The 20,358-nt window shown below is 41.5% G+C and overlaps 1 protein-coding gene across 1 annotated transcript in view; it reads right to left on the reverse strand.

Moving 5' to 3' along the window:
• LOC126189006 (serine/threonine-protein kinase Genghis Khan) overlaps nucleotides 1-20,358 on the reverse strand; it is a 372,927-nt gene that overhangs the window by 239,650 nt on the left and 112,919 nt on the right. The window contains exons 6-8 of the mRNA XM_049930817.1: nucleotides 13,844-13,987; nucleotides 461-583; nucleotides 133-341 (exon numbers count right to left, since the gene is read on the reverse strand). Coding sequence (XP_049786774.1) covers nucleotides 133-341; nucleotides 461-583; nucleotides 13,844-13,987 — 476 coding nt within the window. The remainder of the gene's footprint in view (nucleotides 1-132; nucleotides 342-460; nucleotides 584-13,843; nucleotides 13,988-20,358) is intronic.

Below are 20,358 nucleotides of genomic sequence, written 5' to 3' on the forward strand. Positions count from 1 at the left end.
AATTGCAATAATTTTTTTTAAAATTACAACAACAAATTCTTTAATACTCAATTTCCCAACCTTAAACATTTCATGTTTTCAAACAAACTCTGCAGTTATTCTTTGCAACAGGAACAATATAGCTTAACTTACCAGCCCTGGGTGAATGTAAACCCAACAAATGGCAAATGAAGGGCAGAAAAAACAGCATTTGATGTAGGAGGTACAGCATCAGAAGTTCGAATGTCAGTGTCATCAACATCAAAATTTGAGGTATCAGTTGGACTGCTGACCTCTGGAATGTAAGGCGCACGACTGTCTCGTATTGTTTCCCAGTCGAGGCCCTCAAACCATGGATGGTTCTGAAAGGAAGGTGTAGCTCAACTTTTCTTTTCTATATAATTCTAAAATGTAATAAACACAAAAAATTTGAAAATTTTGCTTATGAATAAATAAATCTATGAAACGGTTTGATGTTTACCTTGAAGTCTTCAATTCCATGTTGACCTAACCTAAATTCTGAACTACAAATAAGTCTTTTCATCAGATCTTTGGCTTCTTCAGAGACTTCCAGACCCATATCTGTTGGGAAGTCAAAGCAGTTCTGTAAGGAAGCATAACATTTTAGCCCTTAATAAATATCAACAGGTCTGTATGTCTGATAACAACTGCAGAAAATGTAAGAACACAAAAACACAAAAATTAAAAATTAAAGTGGAAAGTGGTATAGAAATATCACCAGACAGAGCAAAATGAAAACAAAGATTACAATAATGAACACTTCTGTTAATAACGTACTGCCAAACACACTTAATCAAAACAGAGTATAATATTTAAAAATGCGAGTTTGTGCTTCACACAGTGCAGTAGTGTGTGTAACAGGACACTGAAGAATACCGTATTTACTCAAATCTAAGCCGCACTATTTTCCGGTTTTTGTAATCCAAAAAACCGCCTGTGGCTTAGAATCGAGTGCAAAGCAAGCGGAAGTTCTGAAAAATGTTGGTGGGTGCCGCCAGAACTAACTTCTGCCGTCGAATATTTGCTACACAGGCATGCTTTGTAGGCAAAAAGATAAATACTGGCACCAAAACCTCTGCGTCAGTGAATAAATTAAAAAAAAAAAAAGGTGGAAGACGAGCTATTTTCCTCTGCTCTGAGTTTCGACCACTGCATTAGGTACATTATCCAACGAAGTAAATACAAATTCCGTACTGTTCATCTTCGAATGTAGCAGCATTTCAATGCTGGCAAAACTGTTTGGGATGTTTATCAATATGGCCAACTACACGTTCTGAATTTTTTCCTACCTGTGAGAAGAGATGGTTGCTAATAGGAACTTTTATGAATTGTGAATCACATGCAGTATTCTCTTCACCATAAGAATAATACGAATATAAACATTTTGCCATGTATTGTTTCATGTTTGCTGCTATCTCATTTAAATCCTGTGTGCCTAATAAACTACGAAACTAGAGTGAGCAACAGCAAATACAGAAGAATATATATATCATGTCATGTTTATATTCGTATTATTCTTATGCCTAATAGTGATACAGTCAGAAGTGAAGCACGGCAATTGACTAGATTTTTAAATCTAAGATGACTAATTTCTGTGCAGAATGTAATGTACTAAAGAGGCGCCTGCAAAGCTTTTCAAATGGAGAAAAATTTTCGCCAAACTCTCATTCAGAACATCATCTATCATACGCAGTCTATTATTTGGTTCTTGTTGATCATTATCAAAGAAAGCAGCAGTGTAAGTAACAGCGGCGGTAGCGCGCACAAAAGCAATCCATGCTGCGAGCGGCGACAGGCCGTAAACATGCACTAACAGTATGCGACAAACAATGCATGACACAGTACAGTAATGCATTTTCAGCTTAGAGTGACGTAAACACCTATAACAAAGAAAATGGCACTTATCAGATCAAAGAAAAATAAGCACTAAATTCAAACCAGATGAAGCACGTGAAAAAGGAAGGGTAAAATATGGACGGGAGCACCTGACGCATAGCAATGGCTACCTGGTAAACCTTAACTGCTAAGCTTACGACTCGAACCAAACTACTGTAGCTGTATCGTCATTCACTCGACCTAAATTTTGTTTCATATTACAATGGACCAACTTTGTTTCGATTTGGAGATGCGGCCTAAAACTTCTCTCTCTCCTTGAATTTTGAGTCTCAAATTTCAGGTGCGGCTTAGATTCAGGAAAATTTTTTTCCCTTGATTTCGAGTTTCATTTTTCAGGTGCGGCTTAGATTCGAGTAAATACGGTAGAAAACAAGCACTGTATATATCATTTCATCTCTGACATTATCCATGGAACTAGAGAGAGCAATAAACTGTAGGGGAAGACCATGACGGGTATATCTAGCAGATAACAAAGGCCACTGGATGTAAGTGCTACAGCGAGATGAAGACAGTACCGCAGGTACAAAAATTGTGGTGGACCACATCAAATCAGTCCGAAACTGATGAAATAAAAAAAGAAATTAATATACAACTTTTTTCAAAATTGGTTATTGCACAATAAAATAACAGAAATGAAAGAAAAGAAGAAAAACAAAAATAACAAAAGGAGTGTGGTTAAACATCAGGTATGACCCAGATACATTCAAATATTCCCAATTGAAGCAACGAAACAACTATACAGAAAACAGTCTCTCGAACCATTCACATTACTGTGACCACCCATCGAAAACCTAAATAACCACCTTCTGCCACACGGATCGCTGTGAGACATGCAAGAAGTGTGTCAATGAGGTTCTGCCAGGTACTTACAGAGACATGGAGCCACGCCAACTCCAATGCCTTGGCCACCTGAACCAGTTTTCTTGGTTGAGGATCAAAGGCACAAACAGCCCAATCAAAGTGGTCCCACAGATTCTTGACTGGTTTTAAATCTGAGGAGACTGGTGGCCAGGAGACTACTGTAAACCCACCCTAGTGTTCTTTGAACCACATGTGTACACAGAAAACTGTTGGACATCTTGCACTGTTCTCCTGGTACATGCCACAATGCTGAGGAAAAACAAATTGCATGTAGGGGTGGACGTAGTCTCCAAATATAGAAGCACATCTGTGCTGATCCATTGTGCCTCCCAGAATCATGAAATCACATAGGGAATGCCCTCTACCCTGGATACTTTCACCCATTCTCATAGTATGTCTGCTTTCAGACATTTCACACTGTACATGCCAACAGTCAACTGTCCAAAGCAGCATAAAATGTGATTCATCTGTAAAGGCCACCTGTAGCCACTCATTAGACATCCAGTTTTGGCACTGATGTGCAAATTCTAGCCTTTGTTGCCACGATGAACAACAGTCAGCATGGATGTACAAACCAGGGACCTGCTGCGGTGGCCCATACGCAGCAACATTCGCCAAATGGTTGTTGGGGAAACATGGTTGTTAGTCCCTTGGTTCACCTGGGCAGTCAGCTGCTCCAAACTTTTAACTCTGTTTGCCCGTACACATCTCCACAGTGGTTGTTCACCGCTGTCATGGCGCACCATAGTTGTCTCGGCTGCAGTTTTAAATAGCATCATTTTGTCATTCACAGTATGCTTAATCACAGCAGCACGCAAACTGTTTACAAACTTAGCCATTTTGTAAATGTTCCAACCCTTGGCCTGAAAGCTGATGATCATGCCTTTTGGATGTCAGATAAATCACTCCATTTCCATATTATGACAACTGGACTGTTTTCTGCGTTCCTCCAGTGCTAGTGCTGCCACTTGACATCTGTGAGTGGTTACTGCATGTTGACGTCAAACATAGGCAGTGGTCACATAAATGTGACTGGACAGTGTATAACTGCCATTGTTCTCTGTCTGATAGTTCTACAGTACGAGAATAGACTTTTGTTATAAGAAAATTATTCATGAGCCTTTTTAGAAAATTCCTTCAGTCAGCTTCCAAGTACTCTCCATTAGATGTGATGCACTTGTCAAGTCTTTTTTCCTACAGTTTGAAGCTCTTCAATTTGGTATCATGCAGTGGCCTTTGCGAACCTGTTTTTACCACCTCCACATCATCGTAATGCTTCTCTTTTAGCAGTTTTATGATTCACGGAAGTAGGAAAAAGCGGCATCAGGCTATATCTGTTGGATAGGGAGGATGGGGAATGGCAGACCATTCCTGAGATGTCAAATAATGGGTAACTCATAAGCCCATGTGTGCAGGGTTGTTGGCTTGATGAATGAACCAGTCACCTGATCACCAGAGTTCTGGGGATTTCCTTGACACATTCACTCACATATGTCTTAAAACTTCCAAATAAAACTGCTGGTAAACAGTCTGGTCAGGGGGTACATACGAGGAAAAGTCCGTGCAAAAATAAAAACTACTTGCGTGTTTGGGGTAAACCCTTTTTATTTTTCGACATAGTTTCCTTTTAGACTCATACACTTCATCCAAACCTGTTCTAATTTGTTGATCCCTTCCGAATAATACGAACTGTCCAAGTCTGCAAAATAGCTATTAGTTGCTGCAATCACCTTCTTGTTTGAATAAAATCTTTGTCCCGCCAGCCATTTCTTCAAATTGGGGAACAAACAGCAGTCCGAGGGAGCAAAGTCTGGAGAATAGGGGAGGGGGGGATGTGAAATGAGGTGGAATCCTATTTCCATTAATTTTGCGAGCACAACTGCTGAGGTGTGTGCTGGTACATTGTCGTGATGGAAAAAGACTTTTTTGTGGTCCAATCGCCGGTGTGTTTCTTGCAGCTCGGTTTTCAAACAGTTCAATAATAATGAATAATATGCACCTGTAATAGTTTTTCCCTTTTCCAGAAGAGTCGATCAGGATTATCCCTTGCGAATCACAAAAGATAGTCACCATAACCGTTCTGGCTGAAGGAATGGTCTTCGCCTTTTTCGGTGCAGATTCTCCCTTGGTAACTCATTGTTTAGATTGATGTTTGGTCTCAGGTGTACAGTAATGTATCCACATTTCATCGACAGTGACGGAACGTTGCTTAAAGTCCTGCGGATTCTTCCTGAACAGCTGCAAACCATTCTTGTAACACTTCACACGATTCCGATTTTGGTCAAGCGTGAGTAATCACAAAACCCATCTTGCAGATAGCTTTCTCATGTCCAAATGTTTATGCAAAATATTATGTACCCATTCATTTGAGATGCTCACAGCACTACCAATCTCACGTACCTTAACTCTTCTGTCCTCATGGATTTTATCAAGGTTTCTGGAGTCGTAATCTCCACAGGGTATCCAGAACATTCAGCAGCACTTGTGCCCATATGACCACTCCGAAAATTTTGAAACCGCTTATAAACTGTTCTAATTGAAGGTGCAGAGTCACCGTAATGTTTATCAAGCTTCTCTTTAGTCTCCTGAGGCATTTTGCCTTTCATAAAGTAATGTTTAACCACCACCCGAAATTCTTTTTTACCCATTTTTTTTTTAAATCACTCTACTTTCTTGATTCACACGAATGCCAAACACAAAGAAATAAACCAATATTGCTGAAACTTGGTGTGTGTTCTTTCCAAAGATGCTACTAACTAAACATGACCTTGATACGTGCTGGTGGTGCCATCACTTGGACTTTGCAGGGAGTTTTCAAATGCCCCTCGTACTCACGACGTACAATTCCACGAATATCAAAAATACAATGATCATCATCTTCACATTCAACATCACTTGGCTTGTTTTTTTTTTTAAGTCCTCCACTGGCTTAATGCTTGCTTGGTTTCTGGGTCATACCCATAACATCAACTCTCTTCACCTGTAACGATGGACCACTTTCACTCTGCAGTGGAGTTTGCACTGATAATTCCTTGTTTCACAGACTGCCCCTTGTTCTAAAGCATGGCTATGTATGGGAAGGAAGGCTGAGGAGTTATAAATTGCTTCCAGTCACTAAGGCAGTTGGTTTTAGGTGACCATTACCTGGTGTACGTTTAATTCTTTTTATTTGTGGTGTATCCATCTACTCCGGTTGAGTATTTTCCTCATGGACACTAACCGGCCACAGCAACATTCACCATGGTTTGTGGCCAGTGTTCAGGGCCCTGGTGCCCCCAAATGGATTGTCTCCTATTCATTGGCTTACAAGGAGAGGTTACTGATTGGGCATCAAACTATGAGAGACCAGAATGAGATTTTCACTCTGCAGCGGAGTGTGCGCTGATATGAAACTTCCTGGCAGATTAAAACTGTGTGCCCGACCGAGACTCGAACTCGGGACCTTTGCCTTTCGCGGGCAAGTGCTCTACCATCTGAGCTACCGAAGCACGACTCTCGCCCGGTACTCACAGCTTTACTTCTGCCAGTACCTCGTCTCCTACCTTCCAAACTTTACAGAAGCTCTCCTGCGAACCTTGCAGAACTAGCACTCCTGAAACAAAGGATATTGCGGAGACATGGCTTAGCCACAGCCTGGGGGATGTTTCCAGAATGAGATTTTCACTCTGCAGCGGAGTGTGCGCTGATATGAAACTTCCTGGCAGATTAAAACTGTGTGCCCGACCGAGACTCGAACTCGGGACCTTTGCCTTTCGCGGGCAAGTGCTCTACCATCTGAGCTACCGAAGCACGACTCTCGCCCGGTACTCACAGCTTTACTTCTGCCAGTACCTCGTCTCCTACCTTCCAAACTTTACAGATGCTCTCCTGCGAACCTTGCAGAACTAGCACTCCTGAAAGAAAGGATATTGTGGAGACATGGCTTAGCCACAGCCTGGGGGATGTTTCCAGAATGAGATTTTCACTCTGCAGCGGAGTGTGCGCTGATATGAAACTTTCTGGCAGATTAAAACTGTGTGCCCGACCGAGACTCGAACTCGGGACCTTTGCCTTTCGCGGGCAAGTGCTCTACCATCTGAGCTACCGAAGCACGACTCTCGCTCGGTACTCACAGCTTTACTTCTGCCAGTACCTCGTCTCCTACCTTCCAAACTTTACAGAAGCTCTCCTGCGAACCTTGCAGAACTAGCACTCCTGAAAGAAAGGATATTGCGGAGACATGGCTTAGCCACAGCCTGGGGGATGTTTCCAGAATGAGATTTTCACTCTGCAGCGGAGTGTGCGCTGATATGAAACTTCCTGGCAGATTAAAACTGTGTGCCCGACCGAGACTCGAACTCGGGACCTTTGCCTTTCGCGGGCAAGTGCTCTACCATCTGAGCTACCGAAGCACGACTCTCGCCCGGTACTCACAGCTTTACTTCTGCCAGTACCTCGTCTCCTACCTTCCAAACTTTACAGAAGCTCTCCTGCGAACCTTGCAGAACTAGCACTCCTGAAAGAAAGGATATTGTGGAGACATGGCTTAGCCACAGCCTGGGGGATGTTTCCAGAATGAGATTTTCACTCTGCAGTGGAGTGTGCGCTGATATGAAACTTCCTGGCAGATTAAAACTGTGTGCCCGACCGAGACTCGAACTCGGGACCTTTGCCTTTCGCGGGCAAGTGCTCTACCATCTGAGCTACCGAAGCACGACTCTCGCCCGGTACTCACAGCTTTACTTCTGCCAGTACCTCGTCTCCTACCTTCCAAACTTTACAGAAGCTCTCCTGCGAACCTTGCAGAACTAGCACTCCTGAAAGAAAGGATATTGCGGAGACATGGCTTAGCCACAGCCTGGGGGATGTTTCCAGAATGAGATTTTCACTCTGCAGCGGAGTGTGCGCTGATATGAAACTTCCTGGCAGATTAAAACTGTGTGCCCGACCGAGACTCGAACTCGGGACCTTTGCCTTTCGCGGGCAAGTGCTCTACCATCTGAGCTACCGAAGCACGACTCTCGCCCGGTACTCACAGCTTTACTTCTGCCAGTACCTCGTCTCCTACCTTCCAAACTTTACAGATGCTCTCCTGCGAACCTTGCAGAACTAGCACTCCTGAAAGAAAGGATATTGTGGAGACATGGCTTAGCCACAGCCTGGGGGATGTTTCCAGAATGAGATTTTCACTCTGCAGCGGAGTGTGCACTGATATGAAACTTTCTGGCAGATTAAAATTGTGTGCCCGACCGAGACTCGAACTCGGGACCTTTGCCTTTCGCGGGCAAGTGCTCTACCATCTGAGCTACCGAAGCACGACTCTCGCTCGGTACTCACAGCTTTACTTCTGCCAGTACCTCGTCTCCTACCTTCCAAACTTTACAGAAGCTCTCCTGCGAACCTTGCAGAACTAGCACTCCTGAAAGAAAGGATATTGCGGAGACATGGCTTAGCCACAGCCTGGGGGATGTTTCCAGAATGAGATTTTCACTCTGCAGCGGAGTGTGCGCTGATATGAAACTTCCTGGCAGATTAAAACTGTGTGCCCGACCGAGACTCGAACTCGGGACCTTTGCCTTTCGCGGGCAAGTGCTCTACCATCTGAGCTACCGAAGCACGACTCTCGCCCGGTACTCACAGCTTTACTTCTGCCAGTACCTCGTCTCCTACCTTCCAAACTTTACAGAAGCTCTCCTGCGAACCTTGCAGAACTAGCACTCCTGAAAGAAAGGATATTGTGGAGACATGGCTTAGCCACAGCCTGGGGGATGTTTCCAGAATGAGATTTTCACTCTGCAGTGGAGTGTGCGCTGATATGAAACTTCCTGGCAGATTAAAACTGTGTGCCCGACCGAGACTCGAACTCGGGACCTTTGCCTTTCGCGGGCAAGTGCTCTACCATCTGAGCTACCGAAGCACGACTCTCGCCCGGTACTCACAGCTTTACTTCTGCCAGTACCTCGTCTCCTACCTTCCAAACTTTACAGAAGCTCTCCTGCGAACCTTGCAGAACTAGCACTCCTGAAACAAAGGATATTGCGGAGACATGGCTTAGCCACAGCCTGGGGGATGTTTCCAGAATGAGATTTTCACTCTGCAGCGGAGTGTGCGCTGATATGAAACTTCCTGGCAGATTAAAACTGTGTGCCCGACCGAGACTCGAACTCGGGACCTTTGCCTTTCGCGGGCAAGTGCTCTACCATCTGAGCTACCGAAGCACGACTCTCGCCCGGTACTCACAGCTTTACTTCTGCCAGTACCTCGTCTCCTACCTTCCAAACTTTACAGATGCTCTCCTGCGAACCTTGCAGAACTAGCACTCCTGAAAGAAAGGATATTGTGGAGACATGGCTTAGCCACAGCCTGGGGGATGTTTCCAGAATGAGATTTTCACTCTGCAGCGGAGTGTGCACTGATATGAAACTTTCTGGCAGATTAAAACTGTGTGCCCGACCGAGACTCGAACTCGGGACCTTTGCCTTTCGCGGGCAAGTGCTCTACCATCTGAGCTACCGAAGCACGACTCTCGCCCGGTACTCACAACTTTACTTCTGCCAGTACCTCGTCTCCTACCTTCCAAACTTTACAGATGCTCTCCTGCGAACCTTGCAGAACTAGCACTCCTGAAAGAAAGGATATTGTGGAGACATGGCTTAGCCACAGCCTGGGGGATGTTTCCAGAATGAGATTTTCACTCTGCAGCGGAGTGTGCGCTGATATGAAACTTTCTGGCAGATTAAAACTGTGTGCCCGACCGAGACTCGAACTCGGGACCTTTGCCTTTCGCGGGCAAGTGCTCTACCATCTGAGCTACCGAAGCACGACTCTCGCTCGGTACTCACAGCTTTACTTCTGCCAGTACCTCGTCTCCTACCTTCCAAACTTTACAGAAGCTCTCCTGCGAACCTTGCAGAACTAGCACTCCTGAAAGAAAGGATATTGCGGAGACATGGCTTAGCCACAGCCTGGGGGATGTTTCCAGAATGAGATTTTCACTCTGCAGCGGAGTGTGCGCTGATATGAAACTTCCTGGCAGATTAAAACTGTGTGCCCGACCGAGACTTGAACTCGGGACCTTTGCCTTTCGCGGGCAAGTGCTCTACCATCTGAGCTACCGAAGCACGACTCTCGCCCGGTACTCACATCTTTACTTCTGCCAGTACCTCGTCTCCTACCTTCCAAACTTTACAGAAGCTCTCCTGCGAACCTTGCAGAACTAGCACTCCTGAAAGAAAGGATATTGCGGAGACATGGCTTAGCCACAGCCTGGGGGATGTTTCCAGAATGAGATTTTCACTCTGCAGCGGAGTGTGCGCTGTGGCTGTGGCTAAGCCATGTCTCCGCAATATCCTTTCTTTCAGGAGTGCTAGTTCTGCAAGGTTCGCAGGAGAGCTTCTGTAAAGTTTGGAAGGTAGGAGACGAGGTACTGGCAGAAGTAAAGCTGTGAGTACCGGGCGAGATTCATGCTTCGGTAGCTCAGATGGTAGAGCACTTGCCCGCGAAAGGCAAAGGTCCCGAGTTCGAGTCTCGGTCGGGCACACAGTTTTAATCTGCCAGGAAGTTTCATATCAGCGCACACTCCGCTGCAGAGTGAAAATCTCATTCTGGAAACATCCCCCAGGCTGTGGCTAAGCCATGTCTCCGCAATATCCTTTCTTTCAGGAGTGCTAGTTCTGCAAGGTTCGCAGGAGAGCTTCTGTAAAGTTTGGAAGGTAGGAGACGAGGTACTGGCAGAAGTAAAGCTGTGAGTACCGGGCGAGAGTCGTGCTTCGGTAGCTCAGATGGTAGAGCACTTGCCCGCGAAAGGCAAAGGTCCCGAGTTCGAGTCTCGGTCGGGCACACAGTTTTAATCTGCCAGGAAGTTTCATATCAGCGCACACTCCGCTGCAGAGTGAAAATCTCATTCTGGAAACATCCCCCAGGCTGTGGCTAAGCCATGTCTCCGCAATATCCTTTCTTTCAGGAGTGCTAGTTCTGCAAGGTTCGCAGGAGAGCTTCTGTAAAGTTTGGAAGGTAGGAGACGAGGTACTGGCAGAAGTAAAGCTGTGAGTACCGGGCGAGAGTCGTGCTTCGGTAGCTCAGATGGTAGAGCACTTGCCCGCGAAAGGCAAAGGTCCCGAGTTCGAGTCTCGGTCGGGCACACAGTTTTAATCTGCCAGGAAGTTTCTTATGAGAGACCAGTTTTGTCAGAGGGCTATGATCCTATGATCGAGAGAGCACATGATGAGCGCACATAAGTTTAGGTATTGCGTTAGCTTTTTGGCAGGATTGGTTGTCCATATACTGAGAATGCTTAGGAGATCGTTAAAAAGAGGGGGGGGGACCTCAATTCAAAATCTAAAGAAGAAGATAAAAAAAAAAAGCGACAGCTCAGGGCGCTAAGCTCGCCAGGTACACACACATGAAAGAGCCATGGATGATCTAGGGGCAGGAGGGAGTTGATTCCTTAATCACAACCAAAACCAGAGTCTCTCTGTCGAAAATGTTAGTCTCTCATCATCTTCTTCAATGTTCCTCTATTTAAGGGCCAATCTTGGCAGTTATGTCAGATTTTAGCTAATATTTAATAACGTTTTATGTAAAGAGATTCTAATATTAAGAATACTGTGCTCCACACAGTGTAACTTCAATTTTACGTTCTCCAGTTTTATGTTTTTTGTTATTCTACACTATAAATTTGTAGCCCCTGTGAAAAACCCATAAGATCAATGCTAAAAATCCCCAATTTTACATTTCTTCCTAGTAAAGTTCACCTCGATTCTAAGTTCGTTCTTGACATCTCGCTTGTCGTCATCACATTTTCTTCCTATTGACATATGATGTGACTGAACGAGGTGTAAGTGGCACAAAAGACAGACGGTTTGCACCACAGATGGTGATAGAGTTAAGGGAATATTTTAAGCCATTGTGGAGAGTGTAATGGATCTGGGAGATGTTTTTTTTTTTTTTTTACTGTATTTGCCGATACCAAATTGTGAATGTTTTCTTATATTTTTGTCAGGATTTATTATAATTTGTCCTATTATATGTTAATTTACTTCTGTTTTTGAGAGTAAAAGTATATTGATTACTATTAGAAAATGTATCGAAGAATAGCAAAGAGACTGATTACAAGTGGAAACTTGTGAATTGTGTAAAATATCTTTGACGTTGGAGTAGTCTTTGACTATAGTCAGTCAGCAGTTAACTCTTGGTGTGTGCTGACGGTAGAACAATGTGAAGGTCACCGTCATAAATAATTTTGAATTATGTTACTATTATTTTTGTATTAACTAAAAAGAAGAAACTACATTTGAAGAAACTGTATTTGAAACACCAAAATGAGAGAAACACGTTGAACCACGTCTTTTCTGCAGCCGACAACGATGCATTGTGGAATCATACTTAGACAACTGAAGCCAAGACTAATATCGCCTAGCAAATGTCTAACAGAAAAGGAACTGTCACGAAATATGGCAAATTTAAGTAAATAAAAAATAGTGAGCATATTTTCAACTTGTGTCATAGCCGGGATACCATATTTCAATTGTGGACTGTAGCCGGGAAGCCATATTTCAAGAGGGAGACATGAGAGAAGAAGTGCTTATGTAATCCATGATCAGTGCTGCTATCACAACTTGCAGCATTTAGCTTCACTGTGCAATTATGATTCAACTACTGCTAGGTTGCAATGATAATGGAAAAACAAGACAGTTGATGCGAAGTGTTCCGGACCAAGCCAACACGTGGCAAAGGGGCCCAGCCACCACCTTTTTTTATGCCACTTATAACTCAATCTCATCTTTTTGCATGTATTTCTGATTTTCTGTATTCAGCAACAATATCAATTGTCAACCCTTTAAATTCAGACATTGAGTCTCAAAGAATATGCTTGGTCATAATCAAGAAGATGAAGCCCATTTCTGGCTGGTGAACTCTTATTGGCTGGCAGCTCGGTAAGTCACCCAATAGCCAGTGCAGCCACCACACCACACTAACACACATGAAATGAGCTCATCTTCTGATTGTGTGGAGAGGAGGAGTGGGCCTTCAACAACAGGAGTGCAGGTAGGGCTGAAAGCATTTTGTAAAGTGCTGAAAACATACTTTTTGTGCAGATGGTGTGCTATGATGGAGTTGTCACATGGAAAAAGAACAATGGTTTTTCGATAGCACATTTGAAAGAATTTCGTGTCCAAATCTGACACAATACAATTGCAACAACTACATACACTACTCATGTATAAAATTTGCACCACACACTGTAGATCGTAAAGACTGGCAGCACTGTTAGGGGGTATGAAGTGAAACTGTAGCACCTAAACTTCCTTTCCAATTTACATTTCACACACTCTACATAAAATCACTCCGCTGATTTCTAATAAGCTTGTAACATTAATTGGGGATGTAAACTCATTTTTTAATGTCACTGTTTCTCACATCAAGCCTAAAATAACACTTTAACGGTGGTGAGCATATGAAGTGCAGCTCGTAAGAAAAGCATTAAACAATAACAGCAATGGTGATAAAGTTTGTCATTAAGCAGATGTCCACATTTATGCTTATGGTTTAACCACTTAGCTGTTGTGATGTTTTTGATTTAATTCAACACGTTCATAAGTTTTTGCTTTTTTTTGTGTGAGCAAAAATGATGATCTCTCAAAAATGTGTGTTTTGAACATATAATCTGTGGTTGTAGCATGTTGGAAAATAGCTGGATTACCTTGTACCCAGATATCAATTTCAATTGTTTCATAAGATTTTACTTGCTGTTACATATCTATGATTCATTAAGAACTAACTAATGAAATTCATTACCACAAATTATTGTATAAACATTGTATTGTACATTTAATTTCCTTCATTTAGGCAGATTTTGTACAAAGTATTGGCGAAGATTGAAAATTTTGAGTCGTGTATGCCATTACATGTGTGTGCCCTAGCATTTTGGGGGGTTTTAACATTTTCCTCAGTTTTGTGTTTTTTACATCTGGACAGCATGAAAATGTAAAATATGGGTGTCACTGTATATACAAAGTAATTAAACTTATCATGTTACCATGTTATTAATGTTAAAGTATAATAATAAGAAATCCAGGCGTTATCATTTGACTGAAAAAATTCTTACCTTATGATTCATTATCTTCCCATATGTCTCCACAAGTGATTCTGCATAAAATGGGGTCTCACCATACAACATTTCATACATACAAACACCAAGCGACCACCAATCACATTCAGGACCATACCTTCCCTGTCCATCTTCCATAGCCTGTAATAACATCATCAAATTTTGAATTAGCATTAATTTCTTACATCCTTTCAATGGACAACATTTATAACCCAATGCAATTATCACACTTCAATACATTCAACACAAAAATCTAGTCAGCAGACCCCATTACATCTTCCAGTAAAAAGTAACAGTCTGAAATTCTATTGTCATACTTCAGTGAAAGATTTTACTGAAAAACTGAGAATATTCTGGTCCTATGTAAAATCATTGAGTGGGTCAAAGCCATCTATTCAGTGACTCTTCAACCAGTTTGGTGTGACAACGGAAGACAACAAAAAGAAATCTAAAGTTTTAAATTTCGCATTTAAGAAATAAATCAAGCAGGGGGATCATACGGGCAGATTACTGTTTGATGGTCGCACAGACTTCCTTGCGGAGGAGATAGTAATAGGTATCACTGGCATAGACAAAAGCTGAAAACAAGTAAGTCAAAAGGTCCGGATGGAATCCCAGTTCAGGTTTACAAAGAGTACTCTACAGCAATGGCCCCTTACTTAGGTTACATTTTCCGTGAATGTCTCACCAACACACAGCCCCAAGCAACTGTAAGAAAAGTGCAAGTGATTCTTGTATATAAACTAAACTCTGCCCGAACAGGCCACGGAGGCCCAATGGTACCGACCGGCCGCCATGTCATCCTCAGCCCACAGGCATCACTGGATGCGGATATGGAGGGGCATGTGGTCAGCACACCACTCTCTCAGCCGTATGTCAGTTTCCAAGACCAGAGCCGCAACTTCTCAATCAAGCAGCTACTCGGTTTGCCTCACAAGGGCTGAGTGCACCCCACTTGCCAGCAGCGCTCGGCAAAGTGGATGGTCACCCATCCAAGTGCTAGCCCAGCCCGACAGCGCTTAACTTCTGTGATCTAACGGGAACCAGTGTTACCACTACAGCACGGCTGTTGGCTGTGACTCCTGTACATAAGAAGGGTAAAAGAACAGATCCACAAAATTACAGACCAGTATCCTTAACATTGATTTGCTACAAAATTCTTGAACATGTTCTAAGTCCAAATATAATAAATTTCCTTGAGACAGAAAAGCTTCTGTCCATGAATCAGCAAGGATTATAGAAACATTGCCCTTGCAAAACTCAGTTTGCCATTTCCTCCTGATATCTTGTGAACCACAGCTGAAGGGGAACAGGCAGATTCAACAGTCGTATATTTCGAGAAAGTGTTGCCCAGGGCGCCCCACAGCAGACTGTTAACAAGGATTCGGGCATATATAATAAATTCCCAGATATAAGAGAGTTTTGAAGACCTCTTAAGTAACAGAACCCAATATGTTGTCCTCAATGACGAGTGTTCATCAGATACAAGAGTAATGTCAAGAGTGCTCCCTAAGAGTGTGACAGGACCTCTCTTGTTCTCTATGTACATACGAGGGACACTCAATAAGTAACGCAACACTTTTTCCTTTCCCCCCCTTAAAGCAGGATGGTTTTATTCAGGATTCTAATACACCATATTATTCCTCATTTTTTTGGCTACATAACCCTAGTTTTCAACATAATCTCTATTCCATGCAACAGCCCTAATGCCACCTTATTGGAAGAGCCTATGTGGCTGCGTGGTATCACTATACTGGTCAACACTGCAGCCAACATCTTACTGCATCAATAACCAAGTACTGCTTCCCACGCGTACTTCATCGGGTCAAACTGACAGAAGTTTGAAGGTGCGAGATCTGGGATATAGGGTGGATGGGGAAGACCAGTCCAATGAAGTTTTGTGACTAACCATGCTTTTGTTCACTACCAGATCTGCATATAGGCATTCTGCATGCACTTATTAATATATGTGATGTTCTGGTTTTCCGCCAAAAGAAACTCAATGACATCTCTCTGCTTGGAATGCAGCTCTACTATAGACACCATTTTGAAGGCCACATATAGTGCCATCACCTACTAGAACTTCATGAAATTATGAGGGCTGAAGCAGGAATACTCTACAATTCTCCACAGCAAATTTTGCATTTCTTCAACCGAAACTGGCCGCCAAAAAAATGTGTTGCATTATGTATTGAACACCCCCTGTAAATAATCTGAGGAATAGGGTGAGCAGGAATCTATGACTGTTTACTGATAATGCTGTCATATACCAGAAAGTGTTGTCACTGAGTGACTGTCGATGGATACTGGATGACTTAGACAGTGTTTCTATTTGGTGTGATGATTGCTAGCTCATTCTAAATGAAAAAAAAAAGTACATTAGTGCAGATGAGCTGGAAAAACCATCATATAATGATTGGATACAGTGTTAGTGCTATTCTGCTGGAATGTGCGCATAAGGACAGTACCGGTAGTACAAAAGGTGATTGGTAGAGTCTGGTTTAATGGGGGAATTTTAGGAAGGATAAGCTCATCTATAAAGGACAATGCATATAGAACACTGGTGCGACCCGTCCTTGAGTACTTGTCTTGTTTGAGATTCCCATTGGGTCAGGTTAAAGGAAAACATTGAAGAAATTCAGAGATGTTCTGCTAGCTTTGTTATTTGTAGGTTTGATCAACATGCAAGTATTACAGAGACATGATGATCTTTTCATGAATCACTATTGAGGAAATTTAGAGCACCAGCATTTGCAACTGCCTGCTGAAGAATTCAACTACCACCAAAATACATTTCACATAAGGACTGCAAAGGAAGATAAGAGAAAGTAGGGCTCATAATGTAAGGAGACATACAGGCAGTCATCTCCTCCTCCACCCCCCCCCCTCCATTTCTCCATTTGCAGGTAGACCAGGAAAGGAAATTACTTGTACTGTTACAAAGTACCCTCTGCCATGCACCATATGGTGACTTGTAAGTATGTGGGTGGATGCAGAGGTAGAGTACATAAATACGAGCATGAAGCAGTTACTTGTGCAGAATGAAAGAATAATATAATCTTAGAATAAGATAGCCTCAACCCCCCCCCTCCCTCCCTTCCTCCTTGTTTTGTGCATTAGAGGGCACTCCTTCATTGTAGTGCAATACAGAGCATGAGGATATAAACTTATGAAGAATAACAATAAGTAAGGCAGAACATGAACACACATTTTCAACTGCTGAAAACCACAACAGCAGAACTAATAGAACCATTAAATAAAATACACTCTGAACCTCTAGCTTCTGAAATTACTAGTATCTTGTGAGTTAAAAAAGTCATGAGGAAAGGTTAGAGACTAAGGTATAAGTAGATAAACGAAAATACTTGTAGAAACTGAGTTCAATGAAATTTTAAGCACTGCAAAGTCAACTTTCATATTCTAAAGTATCAATAAATAACTGTAGCAACTCAGAAGCCAAACATATCAGAAAGAAGTCGGAAAGAAACTGTGGGATGCAGCAAAAGTCAATGGTAAAATAAGACATACTTTTAAAAATATAATCAGAGAGAAAAAAGTACAGGAAAACAGGTATTGACAAGAAAAAGACGAAACTAATGAAAGTAAGAAAATGTTGCAAGGCAGCAAACGTGGCAATAACACAGCAGGTGAAAGTGGAGAAATAGAAGCTGTAGATGCATGACCTGCAATGGAAAGGAAATTAATTTAAGTTAATGCTGCCATTTACCTAAAATATATTTTGAAAAAGTGTTTGCTTATTTAAGACATAATTTATTAAATTTTTTTGTATTAATTTTAGATAGAGCAGTTTCTGGTACAAACTATTAACTTAAATACCACATCTGAAACTAAAATAATTCCATATTATGTCCCTCAATGAGTCTGAAAACTCAGAATTATGTTATCCTAAGAAGGCTACAACAAATTTATTTATGAGTTCATCCGAAATTTAAATTCAACTTTAATTCTGCAACCATTTTGAATATCCCCTACTCAACAGTTTTTGAATTACTTTCCCGTTCCTTCAGCCCCCTGAATCTGTAACTACTTACTTTACCCAAAGAAAAAATAGTTTTAGAAAGTACATAGGGCAGAGATTGAATCATATTTTTAATTGGTGTGTGTGTGTGTGTGTGTGTGTGTGTAAAAAAAAGGGAGGTAGGGTGTTGGCCAAATTCCATTTGTTCTTATTTCAGAGTTTGGTAAGTAAGCAGCCAAACTCCGGTTTTCCTGTTTCATAGGTTATTTATGCCTGTCCAGTGACATTTTCCCTGTGTATACGTGTTTATTTACTGTCTTCTTCTGATATCTTTTACGTTTCCTTTGTTTGTCTTCCAGTAAATTTTCATTATCATATTTGTCTTTATGTCCTACTATTTATTTCTTTTTATCTCCTTTCACCATGATCAGATAATATACTTAATTTTTCTATCGGTTTCATTCTTACTCTTTGCATCCTTGTCTTCAGAAGTTTTAGTCTCTTTTTTAGCCCTTTCATTTCTGTTTCAAAATTATATGTAATTTTTCCCCTTTTTATTGCCTTCCCAAAATCTCATTCATTGGCAATTTAAAGTAAACATTATGTCAACATAATTTCATGTCTGTCTTCAGATTTTTTTCTATGGTAACACTAATATTTTTATTACCATTCTGTGATTCAACTCATATCTCCAACCAGGGCCCAAGAAAAAAAGTTTGCAGCAGTACTCAGATCATGAACATGTGTATGAGATGATGAGTGTGTGTTTGGGATGTACAAGGCCTGTTTTTGGGACACACACAGCCACGTTTCAAGCAGAACAATTTTACTATGAAAAGTTACACTTAAAAACAGATAAGAGAGCAGTCATATAAACTACAAAGGCTTTCTCATAATAGTATATCTTGATAGATCTATACTGAATCTGTCGCACCACAATGGAGTGTATACTCTAATGATACTTTCTGAGATTAAAATTGTATCCAGAATAGGATTTTAAACGTCCTTCAATTCACGAGCAATGTTATGACCAACTGAGTATATACAAGCGATATGCAGATTGTGCAAGTGGCAATGATTGTTGAAGATGCTGTAGTGTATGAGGAAGTATTGTCACTGAGTGATGTCTAAGGTTTGGCAAGGTACCCTAAATCCTTAAAAATGTAAATTAATGCAGATAAGTAGGAAAAACCATCCTGGAATGCTCAAATACAATATTAGTGGTGTGCTACTTAACACAGTCACATTGATTAAATACCTAGGCATAACACTACATAGCAATATGAAATGGATCAAGCATTTAAGGATGGTAATAGGGAAGGTGAGTGGTCGACTATGGTTCATTCAGAGAGTTTTAGGAGAGCATAGCTCACCTACAAAATAGACTACTCACAGAACACTTAAGCAACCCATTCTTCAGTACTGCTTAAGTCTTCAGGATACCTAGGTTGGTTTAAAGAAAGACACTGAAGCAATTCAGTGGCATGCTGCTAATTTGGTTACCAGTAGAGTCAATAAACATGTGAATACGTTTCATGAACTCAAATGGGAATCCCTAGAGGGGAGACAATGTTCTTTTCACAAAACACTATTGAGAAAATTTGAAGAACAGGCAGTTGTATCTGGCTGCAGAACAATTCTACTGCTGCCAACATACATTTATCGTAAGAACCACAAAGACAAAAAAAGTTATATTAGGGATTGTATGAAGGTGTATAGACAGTCCCCAAGCTCCATTTGTGAGTAGAAATGGTTTGGAAATGACTATTGGTGGTGCATGATAGCCTCTGCCACACACCATATGGTAGCTTGTAGAGTATGTATGAAGATGTTGATGTTATTCAATATTTCTTAAATTATACTAATTTTTTTCATCTTTACTTCTTAGTTTCTTCCACATGCTTTCTTCCTCCACTTTCTTCTTTTCATTTTATATACAATCTCTCTCTCTCTCTCTCTCTCTCTCTCTCTCTCTGTGTGTGTGTGTGTGTGTGTGTGTGTGTGTGTGTGTGTGTAAATTTGTCGTTTCATTGACTTTTTCTTCCATTTATTCCCTCTTTTTATTCTGAAATGATTTGAATATACCAGTTATTAGGCTATTCTTTGCAATGATTTTTTTGCTGCTTCATTTCACACCCTTGACTGCCAATCCTTTCTTCAAACACATAATATAACTACTCACTCTTGGCAGACAATACATCTGAACATATTTCTCATTCCCTCTGCTCCATATTTTGGGGCAAGCCTTTTGGCTCACATAAAGTTTTCATAAAAAAACATATAAACTGTCATCTATCTCAGTTACTTTAACCTCTTCAGTCCTTTTGCATCAACAATGCTACACCCAAGTTTTATTTTATTTTATTTATTATTTTTCTAGTTCATGGAATAAAATAAATCTACTGTGCCTGATTGCAACATAAGAAAGCTGTTTATTGCAATGTCAGCATGTCTCTGACAAATAAAATAATTTCTATTTGTTTGCCCACTGTTGCAATTCCCCTTCTACTTCAAAATGAAGTTCATTCATATA

Source organism: Schistocerca cancellata, chromosome 5 (assembly GCF_023864275.1).
Source record: "Schistocerca cancellata isolate TAMUIC-IGC-003103 chromosome 5, iqSchCanc2.1, whole genome shotgun sequence".
NCBI lineage: Eukaryota > Metazoa > Arthropoda > Insecta > Orthoptera > Acrididae > Schistocerca > Schistocerca cancellata.